The sequence below is a fragment of the Chiloscyllium plagiosum genome, unplaced genomic scaffold, assembly GCF_037043375.1.
Source record: "Chiloscyllium plagiosum isolate Xiang-an unplaced genomic scaffold, Cpla_swu_hap1 HiC_scaffold_43, whole genome shotgun sequence".
Taxonomy (NCBI): domain Eukaryota; kingdom Metazoa; phylum Chordata; class Chondrichthyes; order Orectolobiformes; family Hemiscylliidae; genus Chiloscyllium; species Chiloscyllium plagiosum.
In genome coordinates this window covers 14,369,195-14,396,725 of record NW_028270181.1, presented here as the reverse complement: position 1 = coordinate 14,396,725, position 27,531 = coordinate 14,369,195, and the positions used below count along the sequence as shown (strand labels likewise).

The 27,531-nt window shown below is 39.5% G+C and overlaps 1 protein-coding gene across 1 annotated transcript in view; it reads left to right on the top strand.

Moving 5' to 3' along the window:
• chata (choline O-acetyltransferase a) overlaps positions 1-27,103 on the top strand; it is a 40,583-nt gene extending 13,480 nt beyond the window's left edge. Inside the window, exons 8-15 of the mRNA XM_043679031.2 lie at positions 1,082-1,251; positions 5,680-5,780; positions 6,744-6,872; positions 7,270-7,392; positions 10,797-10,938; positions 13,177-13,239; positions 24,396-24,533; positions 25,119-27,103. Coding sequence (XP_043534966.2) covers positions 1,082-1,251; positions 5,680-5,780; positions 6,744-6,872; positions 7,270-7,392; positions 10,797-10,938; positions 13,177-13,239; positions 24,396-24,533; positions 25,119-25,391 — 1,139 coding nt within the window. The 3' untranslated portion in view covers positions 25,392-27,103. The remainder of the gene's footprint in view (positions 1-1,081; positions 1,252-5,679; positions 5,781-6,743; positions 6,873-7,269; positions 7,393-10,796; positions 10,939-13,176; positions 13,240-24,395; positions 24,534-25,118) is intronic.
• Positions 27,104-27,531: the final 428 nt, after the last annotated feature.

The window sequence follows — 27,531 nt, the reverse complement described above, 5'->3', positions numbered from 1 at the left end:
GCCATAGGCCATCCTGAACTATATCAATATTCCTTTACTACCATGGGTCAAAATCCAAGAACACCCTTCCTTAAAGCACTGTGGGTATGCCTGCACCCTAAGGGCAGGAGGTCAAGTAATAGTAGTTCAAGAAGGTAGCTCACCTTCTCCAGGGCAATTAGGGGTGCAATAAATGCTGCATAGCTCATGATGATCACATTTCACACAAATTTTTAAAAAATGAAGTGCATTGCATGGAGTATTCTATGGAGTATAACTCTAGTGCAGTGTCGAATTGAATTTTAAAAATGTTTAGAAGATTCATTAAACCTTTTATTTGCTTTATAAACTGGAACTTCTTTAAACCTTTGAGAGCACAGGTATTTTGCCCATGTATTTTAGATCAGCAGTACAGGGATAATGACAACTTACTTTCATTAAATCCAAATCAGAAATGTATCTATAATAAAGCTAATGCCTCAACTTTTCAGTTATTGTCTGGATCTGGACATCAGTATTCTGTAAGCACTGATTTGAAATCAACACCTGTTAAACACAATGTAAAACCTATCTGTGCTACTAGAGTGCACCACTCTCTCTGAAAGAAGTTATCGTGTTCCATATGCCAATTAGATAATACAAACAAGAACTCAGTGTGATTGGCCGAATGGCTCTGGTGACATTAAAATGATTCAAACCATCTCACATATCATACACTTTGTATTTTATTAGATGCAATCGCAGTGCAGTTGTTCTGAAATGAGGCAATATCTGATGAAGAACTACTTTCCAAGAAGCCTTAATACCAACAATTACAGTTAATATACTAGTCTCACACAAATTACACGAAATAGTTTGGCAAATTCACTTTTGAATTAACAGAATTTGTGCAATACAAGTGGTCTAAACATTGAGGAAAGTTATATAGTTATTAGATCTGTGTCACCTGATAAATGGCAGCTGTAATAAGAATATTTTCGCAAGTATTATTTAACAGTATATACAACTGGTGCCCAACAGCCATTTTGTCCTAACTGTGGCACCCTAATTACAATGGGTATCTAAAATCTGTTTGCTTGAGTTCTGAATTTTCTCTTTGCAGACTCTACTAACCGAGACTCTCTGGATGCGATCGAACGCTGCATATTTCTGCTGTGCTTAGATTCCCCAAGTGGTGTTGAGCAGACAGATATAAACCTGGCACTACAGATAATGCATGGAGGTGACTGTCACAAAAATAGAGCAAATCGCTGGTATGACAAAACCATGCAGGTAATGGATGCAGGGCTCTCATGTAAAACATTAAATGATCTCTTAAGGAAGTTTCTTTAGGGGATTGTTTCTTTCCTATTGACAAAGATCAAATCATTGTATATGTTTCAAAATCGTAGAAAATTCTATTCATGATAATAATGGATGAATGCTTTCTTAGTTTCTTGTTTATTATGAGATATTAACCCATTTATTTAAGTGGTATTCATACCAGTGCTGACATCTAAATTCACAAAGATCAGTGGGCTTAACAAAAGTGAAATACTCAATGGAACAGTTGACTATTCACGAAGTCAGATAGATATGGCTACATTGTCAATCTCCTACAAGATTTGGCTGAGGTGAGAGATGCTCATGTTTAAGCCAGATCTCTTTCAGGAATCACTGGAGTCAGGGAGGGTCTCAGGGGACTGGAAAATTGCTAATGTAACCCCCTTGTTTAAGAAAGGAGTGAGGCAAAAGATGGGAAATTACAGGCCGATTAGCCTAACCTCGGTCATTGGTTAGATTTTGGAGTTCATTCAGGAGGAGGAAATTCCTGAATACTTGGAGGTACATAGTAAAATAGGGCAAAGTCAGCATTGTTTCATCAAGGAGAGGTCATACCTGACAAATCTGTTGGAATTCTTTGAGGAGGTAACAAGCAGGTTATATCAAAGAGAGCCATTAGGTATTAATTATTTGGATTTTCAGAAGGCTTTGACAAGGTGCCACACAGGAGGCTACTGAGTAAGATAAGGGCCTATAGTATTAGAGGCAAGGTGCTAGCATGGATAGGAGCATAGCTGTCTGGCAGAAAGCAGAGAATGGGGATAAAAGGGTCCTTTTCAGGATGGCAACCGGTGACTAGTGGGGTTCCACAAGGCTCAGTGTTGGGAAACGCAACTTTTCACTTTATACACTAATGATCTAGATGAAGGAACTGAGGGCATTCTGGCTAAGTTTGCAGATGATACAAAGATAGGTAGAGGCACTAGTAGTACTGAGGAAGGATTTGACAGGTTAGGAGAGCGGGCAAAGAAGTGGAGATGGAATACAACGTGGGAAAGTGAGGTTGTGCACTTTGGTAAGAAGAATAGATACATGGACTATTTTCTAAATGAGGAGAAAATTCAGAAATCTGAAGTGCAAAGAGTCTTTGGAGTCCTAGCCCCAGTTTCCCTTCAGGTAAACTTGCAGGTTGAGTCTGTGGTTAGGAGGGTAGATATAATGTTGACATTTATTTCAAAAGGATTAGAATATAAAATCAGGGATGTACTTCTGAGGCTTTATAGTTTCTGGTCAGACCACATTTGGAGTATTGTGCACAGATTTGAGTCCCATATCTCAGGAAGGATGGACTGACCCTGGAGCAGGTCCAGAGGACGTTCACGAGAATGGTTTCAAGATTGAAAGGCTTAACATATGAGGAACGTTTGAGGACTCCAAGTCTATTCTCGATGGGGTTTAGAAGGATGAGAGGGGATCTAATTGAAAGTTAAAAAATGCTGAAGGGCTTGGACAGAGTGGACATTAGCAGGAGAGACTAGGATCCAAGCGCACAGCCTCAGAGTAAAGGAAAGACCCTTTAGATTGGAGATGAGAAACTTCTTTAGCCATAGATTGGCAAGTCTATGGAATTCATTGCCACTGAAGGCTGTAGAGGCCAAGTCATTAAGTAGACATAAGACAGAGATAGCCATGCGGTTGGTGCAGCTACCATCCCCACGGTGATTGATGACGTCACTTCCGCCACCCATCATGGTCACTTCCACAGCCACTTCTGCTCCTCACAATTCCTCATAGCACACATGACATCACTTCCGCCCCTCACATCATCGCTGATGTCATACGCTCAGTGGTTTCCGCCCCCTCCCCCCACTGCCGCATGTGCCACCACTTCCGCCCCCACCAACGCCACTCACCTGCATTCTGCTGACATGCCCCTCGCAGATCCCACTGTCACCATCCCCGACCCCCAGAACCCTGAGGGGAACACGACCCCTGCTCATGACTCCACCCCCATTCCACCCACCACCACACCACTCCAGTTACAGGCTCCGCCCCCACACTGGGTCCCAGCTCCCAGTCCTGCCGAGTTTTCACTATTCCCCCAGACATCCACCTCACTGAGGACGAACGATCAGTCCTCAGCAAAGGACTCACCTTCATCCCCCTCTGCCCACGCATCAATGAATTTAATATACACTGTGACGTCCGGATGCTGCCTGAACTGCTGTGCTTTTCCAGCACCACTCTAATCTAGAATACGACAGAGATAGATAGGTTCTTGGTTGTCATGGGTATTAAGGATTACGGGGAGAAACCAGAGAATGGAATTGAGAAACTTATCAGCCATGATTGAATGGTGGAGCAGACTTGAAGGGCTAAATGGCCTAATTTGTGCTCCTATGTCTTATGGTTTTATAGTCTTTTCTCCATATTCCTGCCACGAGCTATTGCACTTGAAATTTTAGTTACAAGAAGGGAAATGCTTCATGTGTAATTCAGATGATGTTGCTAACCAGAACTTTCTCCCTTGACCATAAAACTTGAAATCCAATATTAAATCAGCAGTTGTTAAATCAGGATTGCTGCTGTATGCAATGGGCATTAGGAATTTGATGCTTTTTGACCGTGATTGTACAGGCTTTATTCATTTTCTTGCAATTTCATGAAGTTGCAGCCCTTGTTGAAGTTCTTTCCATTTGCATGCTGCTATCCCATTAATGGTAAAGGATCCCTGAGCATTGGTGAGATTACACCTTGAATGCTGTGGGCAGATTTGGTCTCCTTACCTGAGGAAGGATGCTCTTGCTATGCAGGAATTGCAACGAAGGTTTTTAACCAAACTGATTCATAGAGTTATAGAGTCATACAGCACAGAAACAGATCTATCGATCCAACCAGTCCATGCCAACCATGATCCCAAACTAAACTAATCACACCAGCCTGTGCTTGGCCCATATACCCCCAAAAATTATTAATTCATGTATTTATCCAAATGTATTTTAAATATTATAACTGTTCCCACATCCATCACTTCCTCTGGAAGTTCATTCCATACATGCACCACTCTGTGTAAAAAAATTGCCTCTTATGTCTTTTAAAATCTTTCTCCTCTTGCCTTAAAAATATACCCCAATAATCTTGAAAACCTCCCCCCTAGGGAAAAGATATCTGCCATTCACCATCTGTATACCACTCTTGATTTTATAAATCTCTGTACGGTCACCCTACACTCCTACACTCCAGTGAAAAAGGTTCTAGCCTCACCAGCCTCTCCCTATTACTCAAACGCTCTATTCCCAGTAACATCCTGGTAAATCTCTTCTGAACCATCTCCAACTAAATAATATCCTTGCTATAACAGGGTGACTAGAACTGGACACAGTACTCTAGAACAGGCCTCACCTGTACAACCTCAACATGATGTCCCAACTCCTATACTCAAAAATGTAAGCGATGAAGGCAAGAGTGTTAAACACTTTCTTAACCACCCTTTCTATATGTGATGCAAACTTCAAAGAATTATGTACTGGAACCCCTGGGTCTCTCTTTTCTACAACACTACCCAAAGCCCTACTTTTAATTGTATAAGTCCTGCCCTTGTTTGTTTTACCAAAATGTAACACTTCTCATTTATCCAAATTACACTCCATCCGTCACTATTCAGTCCACTGACCCAATTGATCAAGAACTCTTTGTAAACTTAGATAACCATCTTCAATTTTGGTGTCATCTGCAAACGTACTAACCATTCCTTTTATATTTTCATCTGAATGATTTATACAAATGACAAAGAAAAGTGGATCCAGCACCGATTCCTGTGGATTCTATGGTCACAAGCCATGGATGGTAGGACTAACATCTAAGGAGAAATTGAGTCAGTTGGAATTTCACTAAAATTTAGGAGAATGAGGGGGGGTTATCTGACAGAAACCTAGAAAACTCTAACACGACTGGATAGGCTAAATACAGGAAGGATGCTCTCAACGATAGGGGAGTACAGAACGAGGGTTTGAGGATAAGGATAGTTTAACCTCTGGACTGAGATGAGGAGAAACGTTTTCATCTGAACCTGTGAAATTTACTACCATGGAAAGTAGTTGAGACCAAAACATTGTGTTTTCAAGAAGGAGGTAGAAGTAATTCTTGAGGCTAAAAGGATCAACGGATGTTGGAGGGGAGGGAGGGATTAGGGTGATCAGCCATGATCTTATTGAACGGTGGAGTAGGTTTGAGGAGTAAAATGGCCTACTCCTGTTCCTATCTTCTATGTTTCTATATTTTAATGAAGCAGTAGTGTTGTCTGTACGGATATCTAAAGAAAAAATGGCAAACTGAGCGGTTATCAGAAGATGTATTAACAATTATTTTCATGATACATTTGGTTTGACCTCACAATTTAACCGAAGAAAAACTGACAGATTTCCATTTTTCATGCAGTTTGTTGTTGGAAAAGATGGAATCTGTGGACTGGTTTATGAACACTCACCTGCAGAAGGCATCGCAGTTATACAATGTGTTGAACACCTACTCTGTTACATGTACGTCATTGTTTTCTTGTTAATATTCTCACTTCAATGACTGTTATGTTGCAGAAATCTATTTGGGAAAACCTTTATTTATCAGTAATTTAATCAGAGGGTTAAGTGAATAATAAGGGTAGTGGAATTCTCGGATGGAATTAAAATGTTACAAAGGTTTTTTAACCCAGTTTATTGTAACAGTGAAAAAATGCAATGTAAAAGGTGTACCAGTGATTCTCGATTATGATTCTTTTTAAGCAAGAGACGTGTCATTACAGAGAAAATTCCCTTAGCACTTGACTGACTAGACTCACAAGAATGGGAGGCCCATACAAAGAACAGCTAAAAAGATAGTTTTTCTCAATTTCACAAAACAAAACTAACAGCAAGTAAGCCTCTACCCTAAAAATAACAATGCGATATTAGCTTTCGAATGCCTAACACCTTCATATGAAGTTAGTTTGTCTGTTGTCTTAATGCAGAAGTGAATTATTAAATGGGCTGGCATGTTGGAAAATCGTGGAAAAGCCACTATTGAGCTTTACGTACAGCATATATTCACAACAGGTGGAAAATGAATATATTATTTAGAAAAAGCCCAGTGTACAAGTCACACCACTATTTGGAACTCTGCACTTGCTGGGAACAGATTTGTACATGGCCCTGCTATAAATAGTACATGAACTGGTCGAATTGTTGAGGTTGTTCTGAGCTGTCGTGAAGCATGAAAATAATTGAAGAATTATTCTGAGTATTCCGCTATCCTTATTGTTCACCTGCTCCCCTGACAAATTGACTAATGTTAAAAGATTGAAGAGCTCAAGTTCTTTCTTTTGCAAAAAGAAAGTGTGGTCAGACTTCACTTGGCAGTGCATTCAATACAAATTCATTGGCATGTCTACACAAAGCCATTTCTAGTTCTATAATTCTGACCCAAGTGTTGAGTAATGTACATATTGGTGTATCCGTTTTTTTTAACAGTAAAGAGACTTCAAAAAAGTTAGTACGAGCTGATTCTGTCTGTGAGCTGCCTGCTCCAAGAAGACTGAGGTGGAAATGTGACTCTGAAATACAAAGATATTTAACTTCAGCAGCTGATAAGCTTCAGAGGTACAGCCAAATGATAAGTAATATGTTATGAGAGTTTATTTGTGTAAAAGTTATGAAAATAATTACAGTGAATCATCTATAAATGGATTTCAGCTTTCACTGCAGTTCTGGCTACAGTATTGTATTTGTTACACCTTGGAATAATACACAAAGATGACATATAGTAATCTGAAGAAATGAGTTTAAATCATAACATACAAAATGGGGAATTTAAGTTTGATTAATTAAATAAAAATATAGAATAAAAAACTAATATCAGATTTGGTGACCACAAAACTATTGGATTATTGTAAAACTCCTTCTGTTTCACTAGTATTCTTGGCTAAACCTGAGGTGTAAATAGTGCAAATTATGATATTACATGTATCTTATAATTTTGGTAATATGTTTTTTCCAGGTTGATAGACAACATTGATCTAAATGTGTACTGGTTTAAGACTTTTGGCAAAGACTTCATTAAAAAACAAAAGATGAGTCCTGATGCTTTTATCCAGGTTGGATTGCAGCTGTCTTATTACAGGTAAGTCTCTGAAGTTGCCTTGAAGTTCAGCAATTTACAATGATCTCCAATCTAGCTTTGAAGCATGTGGGATCGTATAGAAATGGCATAATTGAGCTTCTTCTTTTTGCAGACTAGTCAAAACTTGATCTCCTGTCATAGTTCTTTCTAGTTGAATCATTTGACTTATCAAATTAAGGAATTCAAAATATTTCCCCCTCTCTTAAAGCAAAACTAAAAACCATCCTCCATTATAAATTTATAGCATCAAAAGCTTTACTTTACCCTGAATGGTTTCCTTCCTTGAGATGAAACTTCAAATCCCTGCCAACTTAACAACTGAAGTGATGTATATATCATTCAACTGTCTCCATTGCTGCTTAACCTGGTAACAATCATTACTAGGTTGCGGAATCCATTCTAACCAGGTTAGGAAATAATTCTGTAGGGAGCACTCTTCCAATTTGCTTGAGGTTTCTTACTTTCATGGTCTTGTGTTTTATGTCAAACATTCAAGTTAAGCAACTTATTTGCATGTGCATGGCGCAATGTCACAGCATTTTAATCACCTTTTTCATCATCCTTCTTGATTTCTTAAAATCAAATTAAAGAAAGGTCTGGTTTATATTGCATTTATGGCACAGATTCTGGCCCCGCTGAATCCATGCTTCCACAACATTCTTTATAACTTTCTTCATCTAAGTCCAATAACATATTTTTCAATTCCCTTCTCCCTAATTTAATATAACTTCCCTTTAAGCACATCTACACTCTTCACCTCAATTACGCCTTGTTTCAGATTCTAATTAAAGTTCAGATTCAGGTTAAAGTTCCTCCTGCATTCCAATTTGAATTTATTAATGACTACGGGAACAAATTACTGCGGACATCAGATTCTGTACTGAAAACTAAAAATGCTGGAAGTCCCAGTGGAGCAGGAAGCATCCATGGAGAGTCAGCAAGCTTATGTTCCCAGTCTAGATGATTCTTCATCAGACTGTCTTGAGTTTATGACCTCTAATTTTGGTCTCCCCTGAAAGTGAAAACATCCCCTTTACAAGTCAAATGTCCTTCTTATACTGCAGTGGGATGGTCTCTAACATTTTCAGGTTGACAGGACAGCCTCAGTGATTGAGCAATAATAAGTTGTATTTTTTTCCCATTGCATGAGTGTTATGTCCTACTTTTGCCTCAGCTGACTCCAAAGGTACTCAAAGAGCATAGTTTAAGCAGTATCAAATTCTGTTTCCTAAACTTCCAATTAGTCTACAAAGCCTTCAGTTTAGCCTACAGAGTTCCAATTTTAATGCAAGCCCAAATGTTTGGAGAGTGTACCGTGTCCTGCATTGAGGGTGAGATTTCCCTAGCAAAAAGAAAAAATAAAAATCTATTCATAAGACCTTAGCAAGACCTCCTCCAGGGCCAAGTCATATTGCTGCAAAATCATGTTCCTTCAATATGTTTATAAGAAAGTTTTCATAATACATCAAATATCACAATTCCTGTTTCAGTTTACATCTATTTGAATTTAAATCTTAAATTATTTAATTTAAATCCCTCCTGCCATTCCTAATCTAAAGCACTCAATTGATCTTGATCTCTTGTAATGTTATCAATCTTGCATGCTTGACATCCAGCCAAAACGTTTGCCTTTTCATCTGATATTGCAAGCATCCTTTTTAGGATAATTTCTGATTTATGTGAAAAGCAGGAGACTAGCAAAAAATGCCTCAAAGAACTTAACTAGTTATCCCCCTCCAGCAGATACTTTTAAATTTATCATCATCTGCCACTTTTTAATACTAATACTGTTTGCAATCCAATTAACTAATATCCCAGTAATGTCATGATGTTTCCAAATGAAATTAAAGCTTCTGCACCACCAAATGTTCTGTCATGCAATAAAATGATTTCTGAAAGCATAAGTGGATCATACCCTCTGGATTGCTGTTACCAGTTGACGTTGGTTACCTCTCCGAATTTAGAAATCTAAGTCTTTGTTCTACCTTGGAGCATCAACAAGATTGGCAGAATGCCACTTAGATCTCAAAAAAACATGTAACCTGAGGCAACATCATAAGACACAGGACAGGAGTAGGCCATTTGGCCCATTGAATCCAGTCCACCATTGAATGAGATCATGGTTGATCTGATAATCTTAAACTTTACTTTCCTATCTTTTCCCTATAACCCTTAATTCCCTTACTGACCAAAAATCTGTTTCTCTTAGCCTTCAATATACTTCATAATCCAGCCTCTATACTCAACTGGAGTAAAGACTTCCACAGATTCACTACCCCCTGAGAGCAAAAAATCTCCAACATCTCTGTCCCAACTTCATTCATTCGTGGTAGGCAACCATATATGAAACTGCATTACAGGAGGTACATAATCATCAATGTTGATGTTGAAGGTTAGCCAAGATTACCTTGAAAGATTGAGTAGGGTCAGTGGGCTGTATGGTCTATGTCTATTTCTTGTATTCTAATGCCTGGACTCTGAGACCAGTCATCCATATTTGCATGAAGAAAGGGAAAGACGGTTCTAGCATCAAAGATTATTGCCCTCATCAATATTCTTTTAGAATCCTGAGCAAGAAGTTGTAGCTTATGATTCTAGAAAGACCAGAATGTTTCATTTTTTTAAAACACAGTTTTATGTTGCTGGCTGGCCAGACTTTAATGTCCGTCCTTAGTTGCCCTTGAGTGGTGAGCATACACCAAACACAACTTATACAGGAAATAGATATGGAATGATTTAAGCTAGATTATTAAAATTGCTAAATCTCAATTTTAAAAAAATTATGCTCTGAACGGAATAATTCACATCTAGTTCAATTCACTGCATTTGTCAGACCCCTTACTATCGCTTCCTCAATGTTGAACACAAATCATTTGTATCTCTCACACAATTCCTCTCTCATCTCCGTAAAGATTATTGAATACAAGCCATCTGATTCCCTGGACACATTTAATTAACTTGAGGTTCTTCATAATGCATGCATTAGTTATGTCTAAATAGAGTGTACATTCCAAGTTAAAATTACTGCATCTATAATTTCATATATATTAAGGTTTGTTGAGAAAAAATATTATCGTATACCTGATATTTACTGATCCTCCATGTTATTCCAATCATATTTAATCTTTAATTGATATTTCTGTTCGTCAACCTTATATAAAATGTCTTATTATTCTTTCTTTCTGCTATCCAGGACCTGGTTTTCTATTATCTCCTTTCTTTTCTGGTGTTAGTTTTATATTTATCCTTTGCTGTGTTTTTCACATTACTGATAAAGTATTTGTTTCCTTACTTTTCAAATTGTTCTGCTCATCTTTCACATTTACTTTTGTTCTGCTTGAATCTCCCTCATTCTTGAGGACTTCTCACATTATTAAAAATTGCTGTTGTTGCTTCTAATCCAGATGCCATGGGAGGCTTGTCCCTACTTATGAAAGTGCTTCAACACGTCGCTTTCAGGAAGGAAGAGTTGACAATATTCGATCAGCAACGAAAGAGGCATTCGATTTTGTAAAAGCAATGATAGATGGGGGACCATCTATATCGGTGAGTTTTTCTCTTGATCTTTCTCCATCCTTCAGTTTGACTTACTCTCATTTTTGAATCTGCCTTCTTTTTGTCTAATCTTGACTTCTCCCTCTATCCTCATTCATCACCACTATGTTAGGATTGCATAGGATAGAAATGTCGTAACTTCCAAAACTGAATTTGAAAACATTATAGAAAAAAAAGTGACAAAATGACAGAGGAATGGGACTATTTGAACAACTCTTCCAACGAGCCAGCATAGGTACAATAGATTGAATGGTCACCTTCAGTGTTGCATGTTTCCAAACAAAGACTTGCCACATTCATCTGACATTCCTTTTGCTTCATTTTAGCAGAGATGTTTTAAATGGATTAACATCTCTGCTAAAATAAGAGAGAACCGAACATCAGTTAAATGCTGATTGTGCTCAAATATTACTAAGACCCATCCCAGGTTCAGGTAGAAATCCTCCTCTTTCTTTCCACATGAAATGAATATTTCTTCTATACTTTGTGCCAGCTGTAGTTTTATTCTCCTGAATTCTCTTGTGCTTTTGTGGTGGCAGCTTAGTAATTTATTGCACTTAGTCTAAGTCTATAAAAATGTGCTGGATAGTCTGAGATAGTGCATGCACAGCTCTTATTTCCTTCTGCTCTCTAGGACCTGGTTTTCTATTATGACCTTTCTTTGCTGAAGTTAGCTTTATATTTAACCTCAATTGATGGGTTTTTCACATGTGTAACAAAGTATTTGTTACCTTAAGGAGTATAAGTGAATATATGGTGGATCTGAGTGTACGTGAGGGATACACTGAATAAACACATGCAAATGTAAAGCTGAATGATTAACGGGATGCACCCATGTGTATGTACTGATAAATGAATGTGTGCACCAACAATAATTTGTATACATGCACTTCTAACAGAAATAAATGTCCCAAGGTGTTTCACTGGAGCAGTATAATGCAAAGTTTGATAGTGAGCACGTAAGGATAATTTCAAGCAAATTACCCAAAGTTTCCATGAAGAGGTAAATTTTAAAGAACATCTTGAAAGTGGAGAAGTTTAAGAATGGAATCCAGAATTTGGAACCTTGGCAAGGATGGCCACCGATGAGATGATAATTAAAATTGGGGCTGCTGTCTCTGGCCTTTCAGCCAAATGCACTGAGAGGCTGGAAACTGCCAAACCCCTCAGGCTATGTGTCTGATGTTGAACGTACATAGCGAACATCAACAGTGTTGAAATTACATTGAGGCACTTCAAAATGGAACACAGTACATGGAGAAAAGCTTATTGCAGCTTCTATAATTTTCAATTTGAAGGATTTTGTCCTCAGGACAATAGACAATAGGTGTAGGAGTAGGCCATTCGGCTCTTCAAGCCAGCACCACCATTCGTTATGATCGTGGCCGATCATCCACAATCAGTATCCTGTTCCTGCCTTATCCCCATAATCCTTGATTCCACTATTTTTAAGAGCTCTATCTATCTCTTTCTTGAAAGTATCCAGAGACTTGGCCTCCACTGCCTTCTGGGGCAGATGCTCGAAACAGAATGATTTAAGACTATTTCTATCCTATCTTATCCAGGCACAGAAGAGTGGCAGCTTCATGGCTCAGTATAAGTTTGGAGACATGTTAACTTTTATTGCACTTTTCATAATTTTTGAGTCCAAATGTTTTGTTGTATACCATAAACTTTATGAATAATATACAATTTTGAATGATCAGACATACTCAGGAGGCCACAGCAGTATGTGAACTTTAAAAAAAATTATTATTCATTCATGGCATGTGACCATCACTGGCGAAGCCAACATTTAATACTCATCCCTAATTGCCCAAACAGCAGCTGAGAACCAACCATATTGCTGTGGGTCTGGATTGTCAGGTATGTCAGACTGGATAAGGACTGCAGTTTCCTTCCCATAAAGGACATTAGTGAACCAGATGGGGTTTTCCAACAATGACTTCATAGTCATCATTAATCTCTAATTTCCAGATTTTTATTGAATTCAAAGTCCACTATTTGCCATGGAGAGACTCGAATCCAAGATGGGAGTTTTAAATTGAAGGCATTGCTTAACTGGAGCTAAGATATGTCACCAAGCACAAGGGGTGGTAGGTGGAGGGATGTGATGTGCGAGTGCAAACATACAGGTGAAGTGTGTGTGTGTGTAAATAACCAGTTGTCAGGCACACTTGTACACTATCAACTACCTAATGTATGATGAAACTTGACTTTTAATATTAGGACTCAAAGAAGATGGAGCATCTCTGGGAAGCAATCAATGCACAGACGAATTACACCATCCTGGTAAGTGAATATAATTTCCATTTCAAATGCTGCGCTAGCCAAGTAAAAGTTTTATTGATTCCAACATTTATAGGCTAATTAATTAATTACTTAATAAAAGGGAAGCAGTAAATGGCGCTCTTGGTAACAGAATGCACTTACAGCTTCTGCTATTTTCATTAGCTATTCAATAAATCTTGCAGTTTCATACTGTCCTGCTCTGTAACAGGAAAGTTAAGATTGTGTAATTTACTATCTCAAGACAAGGAAAAAAGATCCATATTTTAAAATTGCATCTTCATGGCTCAGTATAAATGTACTCACTGCACTGTGATGTTTCAATCTACTCAGACTCACCAAGATCATTCTCTGTGATGCAATCTATCATAAAACAGATTTGATTTAGGGACAGACAATGTGATTTCTTTTAATCAACTATGATTTAAGTCACTGTGACATGCACTTTTAAAACTGTATAACAGTACAACCAGGATGACTAGTTTTAATCTAATTGTAAAATAGATAACTAAATGTTTCGGTAAAATGTGCTGATCCGTTCTCCTGCAAACCACCGAAACTGAAAATTAAAAGGAGTACACTTTCACAAAATAATGTTTGCAAACTAAAGGCTTGTCAAATCACATGGGGTGAGGAAATCAATCATTGACAAATGACTTTGATTTGATTTCATTTATTGTTATCACATGTACCAAAAATGCAGTGAAAAGTGTTTTGTGTGCTCTACAAGCAGATTGTACCAAACAACGTACATCAGGTAACAGAACAGAGTGTAGACTACAGTGTTACAACCACAGAGAAAGTGCAGAGAGAGAGATAAACATTAACATTTGAGAGATCTGTTCAAATGTCTGATAACAGTGGGGAAGAAGCTGTTCTTGAATCTGTTTGCACGTGTTTTCAAATTTTTATATCTTTTGCCCGATGGAAAAGAGTATAACTGGGGTGTGAGGGGGTCTTTGATTGCTTTCTGAGGTAGATGGAGTAAATGGATGGAGGGCTGGTTTGAGTGATGGACTGAGCTGTGTTCATGTCTCTGTAGTTCCATGTGGTCTTGGGAAGTGCAGTTGCCATAGCACACTGTGAGGCATCCAGATAGGACGCTTTCTATGAGGCATCAATAAAAATTGGTAAGAGTCTTTGTGGATATGCTGAAATGACTTAGTCTCCTGGAGAAATAGAGGCATTGTTTTGCTTTTTTTGACTGTCACTTTGACAGAACCACAATGGAAGTAAAGAGATAGTAAACAAGAGACCGATGAAGCAAATGTATCAAATAAGCAAATGTATCAAATAAGATCAGGAAACAGAATAATGTTAAAGTGGCTGAATTAAAGGCATTGTATCTCAATGCACACAGTAGTTGCAATTAGGTTAATGTTTTGAAGACTCAAATTGAAGTAAATGGGTGTGATTAAATTACCATTACAGTGAAGTTGCTACAGGGTGACCAAGTTTAGGAGCTGAATATCCAAAGGTATTCATCATTTAGGAAGGATAGATAAAAAGGCAAAAGAGGTGGGGTAACTCTTAATAAACAATGAGATGAATAAATATGTGACAGATCTTAGATCAAAGAATCAAGCTGTAACCTCAGTTTGGGTGGAGCTTTGGAACAGCAAGGAGTAGCAAACATTAGTGGGAGCTGCTTATAGGTGACCAAACTGTAGTAGTAATGTTGAGCATGATATAACTCAGGAAGTTGGAGATGCATGCATTATGAGTAATACGGTATTAGTGGGAAATTTCAAGTTACATTTCAAATGAATAAAACTAATAATCATTAATGCTGCAGAAAATAAATTCCTGAGATGTTTTCTGTAGCAATACATTGAAGAACCAAGCAGGAATTGGGATTTTTAGGTTTACTATTATGTAATGAAAAATAGTTAGTTAATAATATTGTTTCAAAACAGCCTTTAGGAAATGGTGATCATAATATTATAGACCCTCACATTAAGTTTGAATGTGATATCATTTACATTTTGAAACCAGGGAAACCAGGGAAAACTGAACAAGGGAAAGCATGAAGATGTCTGGAGAAAGTTGATTATGATGGATTAGGAAATACACAAAATGATTTGATAATAGATAAGCAATGGCTAGTATTTAAAGAAGCAACATATGATAACAAATAGACATTACTTCCAACACATAAACACACACTAGGAAAGGTGAATGAAAATGGCCAGCAAGAGATATTAAAGCAGGAATTGCTGGAAAAACTCAGCAGTTCTGCCAGCATCTGTGCAAAGAATGCAGAGTTGACATTTCAAATCTAGTGACTCTTCTTCAGAATGGGAAAGAGTATTATTAGACTCAAACATTAAATCTGCTTTGACTTCACCAATGCTGCTAGACCTGCTGAGTTTTTTCAAGGTTTTCTGTTTCTTTCATTGTACTGCTGTCCGGCTGTGCCATTTAGTACAGACACAAAGTCAGGAAGCTTGTCATGAATGTCACCTGTCCTCAGCCAACTCAAGGACTGTGTTGTGGTGGATGCATTGTCAATTATCTTTTAAAATTCTGTAGATTCTGGAAAAGATTCTCATAGTCTGAAAAGTGGCAAATGCAACTCCATTACACAAATAGGGAGGGAGAGGGGAAAGTGGAGAAATAAAGACCTATTAGTTTGACATCAGTATTCGGGAAAATGTTAGAATCTTTTTTTAATAAATATTTTTATTGAAAAAAATTTGTTTTTTTTACAAAAACCAGGACAAAATAGTGTGACAACTTTATAATATAATAACAATAATAGGAAACAAACTACTACTCTACTCCACAAACGACTGAAACAAGAAAAAAAGCAAAACAAAACCTCTACAAAAACTACAATTCAATAAATAACCAAGGAAAAGAAGAAAAATAAATAAACAAACAATAAAATTAAACCAAATTATAGCACATTAACTTAAATTATATGCAATTAAATTACTACACACCATGCAATCTCACTGAAGCTCCCCACCACTAGGAGCAATAATAAGCAAACCCATACTTGTTAAGGATTCTTCCTCCCCCAGGGACCCCGGACCACCAGACACAACCCTCACAGCTACACAAAGGCTCTAATCAGTATAGTCGAGAAGTCTGCATCAATATAATTCAAAAAGGGCCGCCATGTTCTGTAAAACAACTCAGTTTTCTGGTGCACCATACTTGTAAGGAAGTCCAGGGGGATGTATTCCATGACTAACCTACGCCAGCTCAAACGTCCCAGGGGAATCTCTGACACCCAGCTCATTAGAATGTTCTTTCTCGCACAGAATGAAAGAATATTAAGCAATTTGGAAGACCCAAAAGGAGGGACACCGGATCCAACTTACCCTCAATTCCCAAAACCTCTTCCAAAACACTCGCTATGGCATCCCAATATCTGACCACACATAATGAGTGAGAGTGCCAATGTCCATTTTAGACTTGGGGCACATGGGGGACACTCCTGTCTTAAATTTCGCAAGCCGTTCCAGTGCCAAGTGAACCCTATGGAGTAGCTTCAGTTGAATAGCCTGGATCTTATTGCAAATTGAGATCTTCCTAACATTTTCCCAGATATCCTCCCACGTCTCTGACGAGATTTCCACCCTCAATTCTTGAGTCCAAGTTCTGCATAGCTGCTCATGTCCTTCAAAACTTCCTAACAAGTGATAGAGTGCTAACCGAGAGGGTGCCTGTAAACTGGAGCACTCTCCTCTCCATATCTGACTTGTAGGGACTAACTATCAATGTAGTCTTTTTTTGAATGAAGTCTGTAACCTGAAAGAGATCTCTCCTAGGTAACTTAAATTGCTGACTCAGCTGTTCAAAGGACATAATGACCTCCTTGTCAAATGGATTTCCCAAATAGGAGATTTCTCTGAACTCCCAGAGCTTAAAGCCAGAGTCCATCGACCCTGGCTGGAATCCCAACATTCCCACTGTGGGAGTGAAAGGGGAAGTTTTTTTTGTAAAATATATCATTCTCCATGCTTTAACTGTGTTTAGGACAATTGGGTTTCTGCAGTGGTCCATAACAGTTCTCATCTTGTCCACAAACAACAAATTAATGAGGGGGCATTTTGTCTGGGAGGCCTCAATGTCCTGAAGAAGGGCTAATGCCCGAAACGTCGATTCTCCTGTTCCCTAGATGCTGCCTGACCTGCTGCGCTTTTCCAGCAACACATTTCCATCTCTGATCTCCAGCATCTGCAGACCTCATTTTCTCTTCAAAGGCCTCAATGTCCAACCAGACAATGAGTTGGGACCTGACGGGCCCATTCAGCGACATAGGATAGTAAAGAACTCAAGGGTATTTCTTAAAGTCCAGAAAATCTAGACACCCCCTCTCCTGAGGAAGCTGCAATTTATCTAGAGTCGTATAGAGATGTATAGCATGGAACCAGACCCTTCGGTCCAACCTGTCCATGCCGACCAGATATCCCAACCCAATCTAGTCCCACCTGCCAGCACCCGGCCCATATCCCTCCAAACCCTTCCTACTACCTCTTAAATGTTGCAATTGTACCAGCCTCCACCACTTCCTCTGGCAGCTCATTTCACTCTCACCCTAAACCTATGCCCTATAGTTCTGGACTCCCTGACCCCAGGGAAAAGACTTTGCCTATTTACCCCATCCATGCCCCTCATAATTTTGTAAACCTGTATAAGTCGCCCCTCAGCCTCCAACTGTCCAGGGAAAACAACCTCAGCCTGTTCATCCAGCTTAATATGAGGCAGCCTATGATGCCAAATAAAAGATCCAAGCCAGCTGTAAAGCCTGCGTAGTGCTTGCCTTGGCAGCATCAATGGGAGCATTCACATGGGATATAATAAGCAAGGAAGAACATTCATTTTAACCAGAGCTATCCTGCCCAACCAAGATATTGGAAGGTCTTCCCTGTGCCGAAGGTCCAGCCTTATCTTCTCTAACAACTGTACATAGTTGGCTTTATATAATTGATCGAAGACCGGGGTGATAAAAACACCTAAATACAGAAAACCTCCCTGTGACCACCAGAAAGGGAAACGGGTTCCACCCCCAAAATTGGATATACTGGTAAGACCCCCCCAACAGGCATGGCCTCCAATTCCATGAAATTAATTTTCCTGAAAACAAACCAAATAGATTAATCACTTGTATTAAGCGGGACACGGATGTCATTGGATCCGTTAAAAAGAGAAGAACGTTAATCACATAGAGGGTGATTTTCTGCCCGCCTGATCCTACCCCTGGGGCAGTTGTATTGGGATCAGTCCAAATGTCTTCTACCAGCAGCTCGATCAGTAGTGGCAAGAGAGGGCACCCTTGTGGGCAGCCTCTGCTGACACTAAAACTATCTGACCTTATTATCCATTAGTGCGAACTGTTGCTTTCGGATAATTATACAACACTGCCACCCATTTGGCAAAAACCCCTCCAAGACCAAACCGTTCCATGACATAAAAGAGCTACGGCCACTCCACCCAATCAAGTGCTTTCTCTACATCGAGGGAGACTACTAAACCCAGGATCAATCTTTGCTGGCATATTTGGACCATATTTTGTACTCTTCTAATATTGTTGGTAGACCTACAACCCTTAATAAAACCCCTCTAGTCCTCCTTTACAATGAAAGGCAATGCCATCTCCAACCTTTACGCCAGCATTTTCGACAGTAACAATATGGACCTGTACAAAGTGCAATCTTCTAGCGCTTTTCCTTTCTTAAGAATAAGAGAAATATTTGCTTCTCTTAAAGAAGATGGGAGGCAGCCCTGACTGAATGAGCTGGCATGGCCAGCTTGTCTATAAACTCCTTATAAAACTCACTTTGAAATCCATTTGGTCCGGGCGCTTTCCCACTCTGGAGCAGCCTCACCACCTCCTGTATTTCCTAAATTGTCAGGGGGACGTTCAGAAAGGACGCTGCTCTGAGGTTACACCCGGAAGGTCCAGGGTCTTAAAAAAGGATTCCACCTTCATCATTCTGTCCTCACAGCCTTCCGACCGGTACAGCTCACAGTAAAACTTTCTAAATGCTGCGTTAATCCTTTTGGCATTGCAAGTAAGAGTAGCAGCACTCTCTCTCTGATGGATGTAATAGATTGGGGGGGCGTTCTTCTTTCTGGCCAAGTATGCTAGATATCTACCCAGTTCATCACATACTTAAACAATTTCTGTTTCGCAAAAGAGATTTCCCTCTTTGCTGACTGGGTAAGTGCAACATTCAAAGTAGCCCTAAGGGCTGTAATCCGCTGCAATTTAGTTACAGAAGGTCTGTCAAAGTATGCTAACTCAGCTGCCTCCAGGCGAGCCTTGAGCAAACGTTGCTGTTCTCCCTCTGTCGCTTCTGGGTCGCAGAGTAAGAAATAGTCAAACCCCGTGCCTGGCCTTGGCAATCTCCCAGAGCACCGATGGATTACTGGCCATACCTAAATTAATATCTCAAAAGATTTTAAACTCCCGTGAAAAATACTCTATAAGATTGCTATCTTTCAGGAGGAAAGGGTCTATGCGCCAATGCCAGGAGCCTATCCCATTACCGTCGGTCTTGACCTCCATGTACACTGCCACATGACCAGAAACGGCTATGTTCCCTATTCTGCAAGACTGCACCGAGTTCAAAAAGGTCGATCAGACGAAAAAAGTGTCACATTTAGTATAGCACTTATGTGGATTAGAAAAACAGGTAAAATCCCTATCTTCGAGGTGAAGACATCTCCACACGTCCACCAACTCCAGCTCCCTGTTCAGGTCCACCAACTGCATGGATTGTGGAGACATGCCTGCAAGGCCCCTAGGTATCCTGTCCACTTTGGGGTCAATAAAATGATTAAAGTCTCCCCCTATAATTGTATAACGCGCCCCAAGGACCATCAATCTAGAAAGTGCATCCGTTAAGAATTTAAGGAGATGTGTCGGGGGGGTTGGGTGGGCCGGGCAATATACATTCAGAATCCCATATTCCTCTCCATGTATTAAAGCTTTAAGAATTATGAATTGCTCACACTCATTCTTAATTTGGCCTAGCATTTGAAATGGGAGATTTTTCTGGATGAGAATAGCAGCTCCTCTACTTCTCAAATTAAAGAATGAGAAAAATACCTGGCCAAATCCTCCCTATTGCAACTTCAAATGCTCCTTCTCGGTCAAATGTGTTTCTTGCAACAAGGCTACATGACCATCTCTTTTCTAAGGCTTGACAGTATATTTTTTCTCTTAATTGGTGAATGACTCCCCTTAACATTCCAGGCGCACCATTTAAAAGAATGGCTAGCCATGATCGTCCAAAACAGTCAGTGATCCCCTGGGAGGAAGAATCCCACTCATAGCACGCCGAGTGAAAACCACAAGCAGTTTGTATAAAATGCAACTTCCAAAACTACCAAATCAAAACTTCTAACAACTATTTCTACAACATACCAATATATAACAAATGAAAGGAGACTTTCCCCCTTGTCTACAAGGGCGCGCTCATACCACCCATTAGCCCCACCATGACTCCTTCTGGCTGAAGCCATAGTCCTGCCCAGACAATACAAAGTAAGAACAAAAATACAAATATCTTGTAACAAGAAAGTTAAAAGTGGGCACTCAGCCCATGCCCTCCATACTGTAGAAGGTTTTCCTGAAGAAGGGCTTATGCCCGAAACGTCGATTCTCCTGTTCCCTGGATGCTGCCTGACCTGCTGTGCTTTTCCAGCAACACATTTTCAGCTCTGATCTCCAGCATCTGCAGACCTCACTTTCTCCTCCATACTGTAACCCTAGCACTCCTGATAGAACAAAAAAACCACTCCCCGTTTCCTCCCACCGCCCACCCCCCCCCCATCTCAAAATGGAAAAGACGAATAAAAGGAAATAATAAGAAGAGAAAACCCAGGAAAATAAAGGATGATGGGAACGGAGAGAGAAAGGGGAGGAAAGAAAAAAAAGGAAAATAATTATGACCCCGACACATATTAAAAAAAACAAGACCACCCTCCAACAACCAGGTAAACCTGGCAAATTACAGAGAAAAAATAAAATAAACATAATTGTCCATATTATTAAAGCCAGTCAGTCTATTTTAAAGTATCCAAGAAATCCTTTGCCTTTTCCGGTGAATCAAAATTGAACACGGACCGTCCGTGGCTGAAATGCGGTATTGCCGGATATCTAACAGAATACTGGATAGTCAAGTTCCTCAGCCACCTTTTTACCTCATCAAAGGCGTTCCTCTTGTGAATCACAACCAGAGAGAAGTCCTGGAAAAGCATAATTTGTGATCCTTTATACATCAGAGCCTGAGGATCCTTCCCTAGTGCTCTAGAGGTTTCCAGCATCATTGCTTATCTCTATAATGCTGGAGTCGCACTAGGACTGGGCGGGGGTGCTGGTCTGATCCGGGCCTGTGCACTGTGACCCGGTGGGCCTGCTCGACCTTCACATGGCCTACCTCGACTTTCAGCCTCAGAAACTGTGGGAGCCACTGCTCCAAGAAGCTGATGAGCTGACCTTCCTCCTCCCATTCAGGAAGCCCCACCAAACGGATGTTCTTCCGATGACCTTGATTTTCGAGGTTGTCGACCTGCTCCTCCAAGGCCTGCACTCGGCATTCTAGGGCCTGTATCCAACCGCTGAGGATTCTGCTGCGGTCGCAGAAGCCATGGCCTGTTGCTCCGCCTCCCCAACATGCTGTCCGAGGTGCTGGATCTCCTGGTCATGCCTCTGCAGCATGACTGAGGTTGATTCAAGTCTGGCCCAAGTCTGGCTCCTCTGTCGACGAATCGATCTCCTCTCAGAGTCTCACGAACTCCGAGATCAGGCTCTGCCCCATAGGTGAGTCCCCTGAGGTGGTCACAGAGACGGGGGTGCGGCCACAGATGTGTCCATTGTTCCTGCCTGATGCGATCCTCATGCTACATTCCCTTTGGTCGTTTTCTTGACAATTTAAAACTGATACTAGATGGTTCTAGGGGTCAAGAAATGGTTATTTCCAGCACATTAAGTAGTAAAGAGAAGGTGGGTGCCCTACTTTGGGTTCTGGTGCAGAGCTCAGCAAAGCAGACCTACTGGGTCACCGCCATCTTGGATTCCCAAAATCTATTTTAAAGGACACTGAAAATAATGGTAGAATTAGGCAAAAATGTATTTAGCTATTCATTCATGGATTTTTGGAAGGGAAATCATGTTTGACAAACTATTAGAGTTATTATGAGGAGAACCAATGGAAGTACTGTATTTTTACTTTCAGAAGATCTTTAGGAAAGGTCCCACCACAGATTAGTAAACAACATTAGAACACGTGATTACTGGAAACATATCAGTATGAATTGAAAATAGGTTAATACACAGACAGCAGAGAATAGAAATAAATGGATCATTCTCAGGAAGACAGGCTGTTTCTGGTGGAGTACCAGTGCTAGGCCTGCAGCAGCTCAAAATGTACATAAATGATACAAGGGCCAAAAGTAATATTTTCAAATTTACTAGTGACACAAAGCGAGGTGAGAATGTAAGTTGTAAAGAAGATGCAAGGAAGCTTCAAATGGACTAGATCACTTAATTAGATGGACAAGACATGGGTGGTGGAATATAATGTGAATACATGAAAAGTTACTTGCTGCTTTCTCCTGAATGGTGTCAAGATTCATGAGTGTTTTTGAAGCTGCACTCATTCGGGGAAATGGCAAGTAAAACACCACAGTCCTGTTTTGTGTCTGTTGATGGTGGATAGGCTTTAGGGAGTCAGTGAGTGAGTTATTCACTGCAGAATTCCCAACCTCTGACCTGTTGTCGATGCCATGATATTTGCACAGCTGGTCCAGTTAAGCTTCTGGTCAACAGTAACTCCCAGAATGTTGATAATGGGGGAATTCAGTGATGGTGATGCCAATGAATGTCAAGGGGGTGATGATTGGATTCTCTGTTCAGCCATTCAGTTTGCTACACCTCAGTTGAATAACCTGGTTTCTTGTCACAAAATAGTGTAGCTTTTACACTTAATATTCAGCCACAATGTCTACGCTGTGTGCAAACCACTGGTCTACATCTAATTCATTGGCAGCAATAATCTTCAGTGCAGTCCAAATTTTAAAACACGTGGAACCATTTCATTTTCAAATTATTCAATAATATTTGAGAACACAGTAAATTCCTTCAGAAATTTTATAACAGACAATTCAGAAACTAGTAAAATGCAGTCTGTGTTGTGAATTGGGAGGGGTGTATTCGGAGTGAGTCAGTGAGGGGTCAGATGTTCCTGTACAGATGGGATGGGAGAGGAATACACTTTCCACTCTGCCAAACTCATTCACTTCTTGGCAGCTGGTTAAAATTTGATACTGGCATTTACTGAAAGCTTGCTCCCCTGAAGAAGTGATGTATTTTGATTATTGAAAAACTTGTTTTGTGATATTGTGGTAACCTACTATTTCAGTAATGAGAGAGCATGATTCTAAATGGGAAAATGCAAATACTCATTGATGATAAAATCCTGTAATCCTTCATTACTACAAAGCCCTAGGAATTTGGGTGTGCCCATTTTCCAACCAGTTCCATAATCAAGGTGAAATAATATAACTTATTTTGTTGCTACAGACATTAAGTAAGGCTGGTTTCCTGTCTCTTATTTGCAAAGTATACACTGCTTAAGGCAGAATACAATCCCTACGGTGTGGAAACAAGCTATTTGATCCAACAAGTCCACACTGACTCTTTGAAGAGCATCCCAACCAGACTCACCGCCCCCCCACCCCCCACCTTCCTATCACCCTGCATTTCTAATGGCGAGCCCACCTAACCTACATATCCCTGGACGCTGTGATTTAGCATTGACAATCCACCTAACCTGCAAATCTATGTATTGTGGGGGAAAACAAGCACCCGTCGGAAACCCGCATAGGCAAGGGGAGAACATGCAAACTCCACACAGTCAGTCGCCCGAGGCTGGAATTGAACCTGGGTTCCTGGCACTGTGAGGCAGCTGTGCTAACCACTGAACCACCGTGCCACTCCCAAAAGGTGTGGCTGAAGGATGCTTTTTGTTTGTGTACATTGAAAATAATGGTTGTTATATTTTCAATGAAAAGTATGATGTACATTTCTGACTTGCCATTTTGTTGACTTAGAGGCTGCATCACTCCTGAGAAGTGAATGCCACAAGGCTATAGTTAATATCAGATAATATTAATTTAGTTTATCTTCCCACATCTAGGCTATTACTGGGATGGCAATTGATAATCATTTACTTGGACTGCGGCAGATGGCAAAGGAACTGCAAATGGATTTACCTAAATTATTCACTGATGAAACATACCTAATAAGTAACCATTTTACCCTCTCCACCAGCCAGGTCAGTGTCAAAACACCATTAAACTATGATTATTAATTAGATTCTCACTTAACCAATTCAAATAAACAATTGCAGATGAGACATCCATATCCAATACCATGGAGTGATAGACCTCAAATCTCCACATGATGTTTCTGCTCCAGGATTATGTTGGGTAGGAGTTGGCAAAGTCCTCAGAAGTAGAGATATTAAAGTCGGTTGCGCCTGGTATACCTAGGTGATCTCCCATCAAAGCATTAACCAGCCTACATCTGACTAGATTCTCAAATTAGTCAAGATCTGAAGGTTCCAGACAAGTATGGACACAGACTGCATTGGGAAGAGTATTATCGACTATTTAAAACTATGCAAAATATTAAATCTATGACATGTTGAACATTTGTCATAGCAGCATTGTTCAAATAATGTCACCATTCTGTATGCACAACTGTGTAAATGCAGACAAAAGATTGTTGTTTAATAAGTCAATGGGAAACACTTAAGATTTACCCATATTTCAGCAAAGTGGAACAGGTAAATGTAAAGTAGCTGTGTACTCAATCAAGCTCATAGCTCAAGATCATTAAGTGTTCCATTACTCCACAGGTACCAACTACAACAGAGGGCTTTCTGTTTTATGGGCCTGTAGTTCCAGATGGTTATGGTGCTTCCTACAATCCACACTTAGACCATATCATCTTCTGCATTTCTTGCTTTAATGATTGCAAGGAGACCTCTTCTACCATGTTTGCAAAAGCTGTGGAAAAGAGTTTTATTCAGATGAAGGAGCTGTGCGTTAAGTACAACACCAAAGCCAAGCAAAGCTTCTTGGGGAATATAACACAGAAGGTTCAAAATGGAAGGAAGTTGTATCATTAAAGTTCTCAGACTGTTGTACTGTGAAATGCATAAATGGTCATTTCTCTATGCAAAAGAATAGCATACTGTTATCAGTCTTAATCCATTTAGTAGCTGTATAGAATCTGAAAAAACATTTACTTGCCACTGTTCATGCACTATGAACAAAGAAATCACAAGTTTGTTAAATTATAGAATTAGCTCTAATGTTTTTACCATGAAAAATAGAAAAAAAAAAATCTCTCTCTCTCTATAATGATACATATATGTTGCACATCAGTCCAGGATAGATTGGTCTGCCAAATGTTTTGATGATAATCAGCAATGCAATTTAATCCAAAACATATAACTCATGTCTGTATTGTTTATGCAACACAAGAAGATAATGTATTTTGCTTATTGAAGAACTTGTTTTGTGATATTGTGGTAACAAAATCATGAAAGCTAGAGAATTAAATAATTTTGTTAACCATATCATTTGAATCAATTTGAACAGTAAAGTTTCTTTTTGGTCATTTGTTTTTAAGTAAATTACAAAATTGTTGTGCTAAAAAAATGTGCTGTAGTTCGAGAATATGAGTCTATCTGTAACTGTTTCACATGTGAGTCTTACTGGAAGTATTCTTGTATCACTTATCGTAGCAATAGAATGTAAAATATAGCTCTGAAACGAGCGCTGGTGCAGTCATAATCCTGGCTGTATTCTTCCAGGGCGAAGACATGTGGTGTGCTTTGTTCTGTAAATAATTGTGGTGATTAATAATTGCCTCATTGCCTCTCTAAATGCCAATCAGATGAAACTATTTTTATTTAAATGTCAGGATTATTGGAGTCCTGCTTTTATTTATATAAATTATAATTATGCAACAAAAGAAACATATTTTAGAAAATTAATTATAGAAAAGTCAAATATATATGTACAATCAGTACAGTATAAACGTATATTGTACATAATACATCTGTTGGAGAAGCATGTTCAGAGGAAATTCTCATAATTCATGCTGGAAACTAACAAAAGTTCTCTGTATTTTTCACTATATTTTACTTTCAAAATGTGTATTTCTTGTTGAAATGTAAAATCAGTGTGTGTGAGTGGAGTGTTATTAATTTTATGTTCACTGTACAATGACAAATTTTATCCTTTAACACTGCCTATAGAGGCAGATTGCTGAAGAGTTGGTGCATTTGAACAAGTGAAAGGAAAAAAAACAGACAATTGTGCAATACTGTTCAATAAATTGCTTATTGTGAAAACAGTGAATGATCATTATAAGTCCACAAATACTGACCAGAGATTTACTAGAATGTTGCCAGGAATGGAGGGTTTGAGTTATAAGGAGATGCTGGATGATTAGATTAGATTCCCTATAAGTGCAGAAACAGCCCAACAAGTCTACACCAACCCTCCGAAGAGGAACCCACCCCCCTACCCTATATTTACCCCTGACTAATGCACCTAACACTATGGACAATTTAGCATGGCCAATTCACATCTGAGTTGCACATCTTTGGATTGTGGGAGGAAACCCACACAGACACAGGGAGCATGTGCAAACATGACACACAGAAAGTCACCCAAGGCGGGAATATGAACCCAGGTCCCTGGCACTGTGAGGCAGCAGTGAGCTACCATGCCACCTGGATAGGCTAGAACATTTTTCACTGGAGTTTAGGAGCTTGAAGGGTGACATTATAGAGGTTTATAAAATCACGAGGAGTATGGATAAGGTAAACGGCTGGTGTCTTTTCCCTAGTGGGGGATTTCAAGACCAGGGGGCCTATTCTTAATGTGTGAGAAGAAAGATTTTAAAAAGACAGTAGGGGTATTTTTTTTAACAGTGTGTGGAATGAATTTCCAGAGGAAGTTGAATGCATATACAGTTACAACATTTAAAAGACATTTAGATAAGGACATGAATAAGAAATATTGGAGGGATATGGGCCAAACGTAGACAGGTGGGACTACTTAAGTTTGGGATTATGGTTAACATGGACTTGTTAACTGAAGGATGTGGTTCTATGCTGCATGACTCTTCTCTATGACCTGTGCTGATTGCTAATTCTACCAGAGTGCCTCCATCTCAGAAGATGCCCATTATCAGTTTGCTGTATCCCAAGCCAAAAGCAATACCGAGAATATTTCCTCTCATTTCAGTAACAA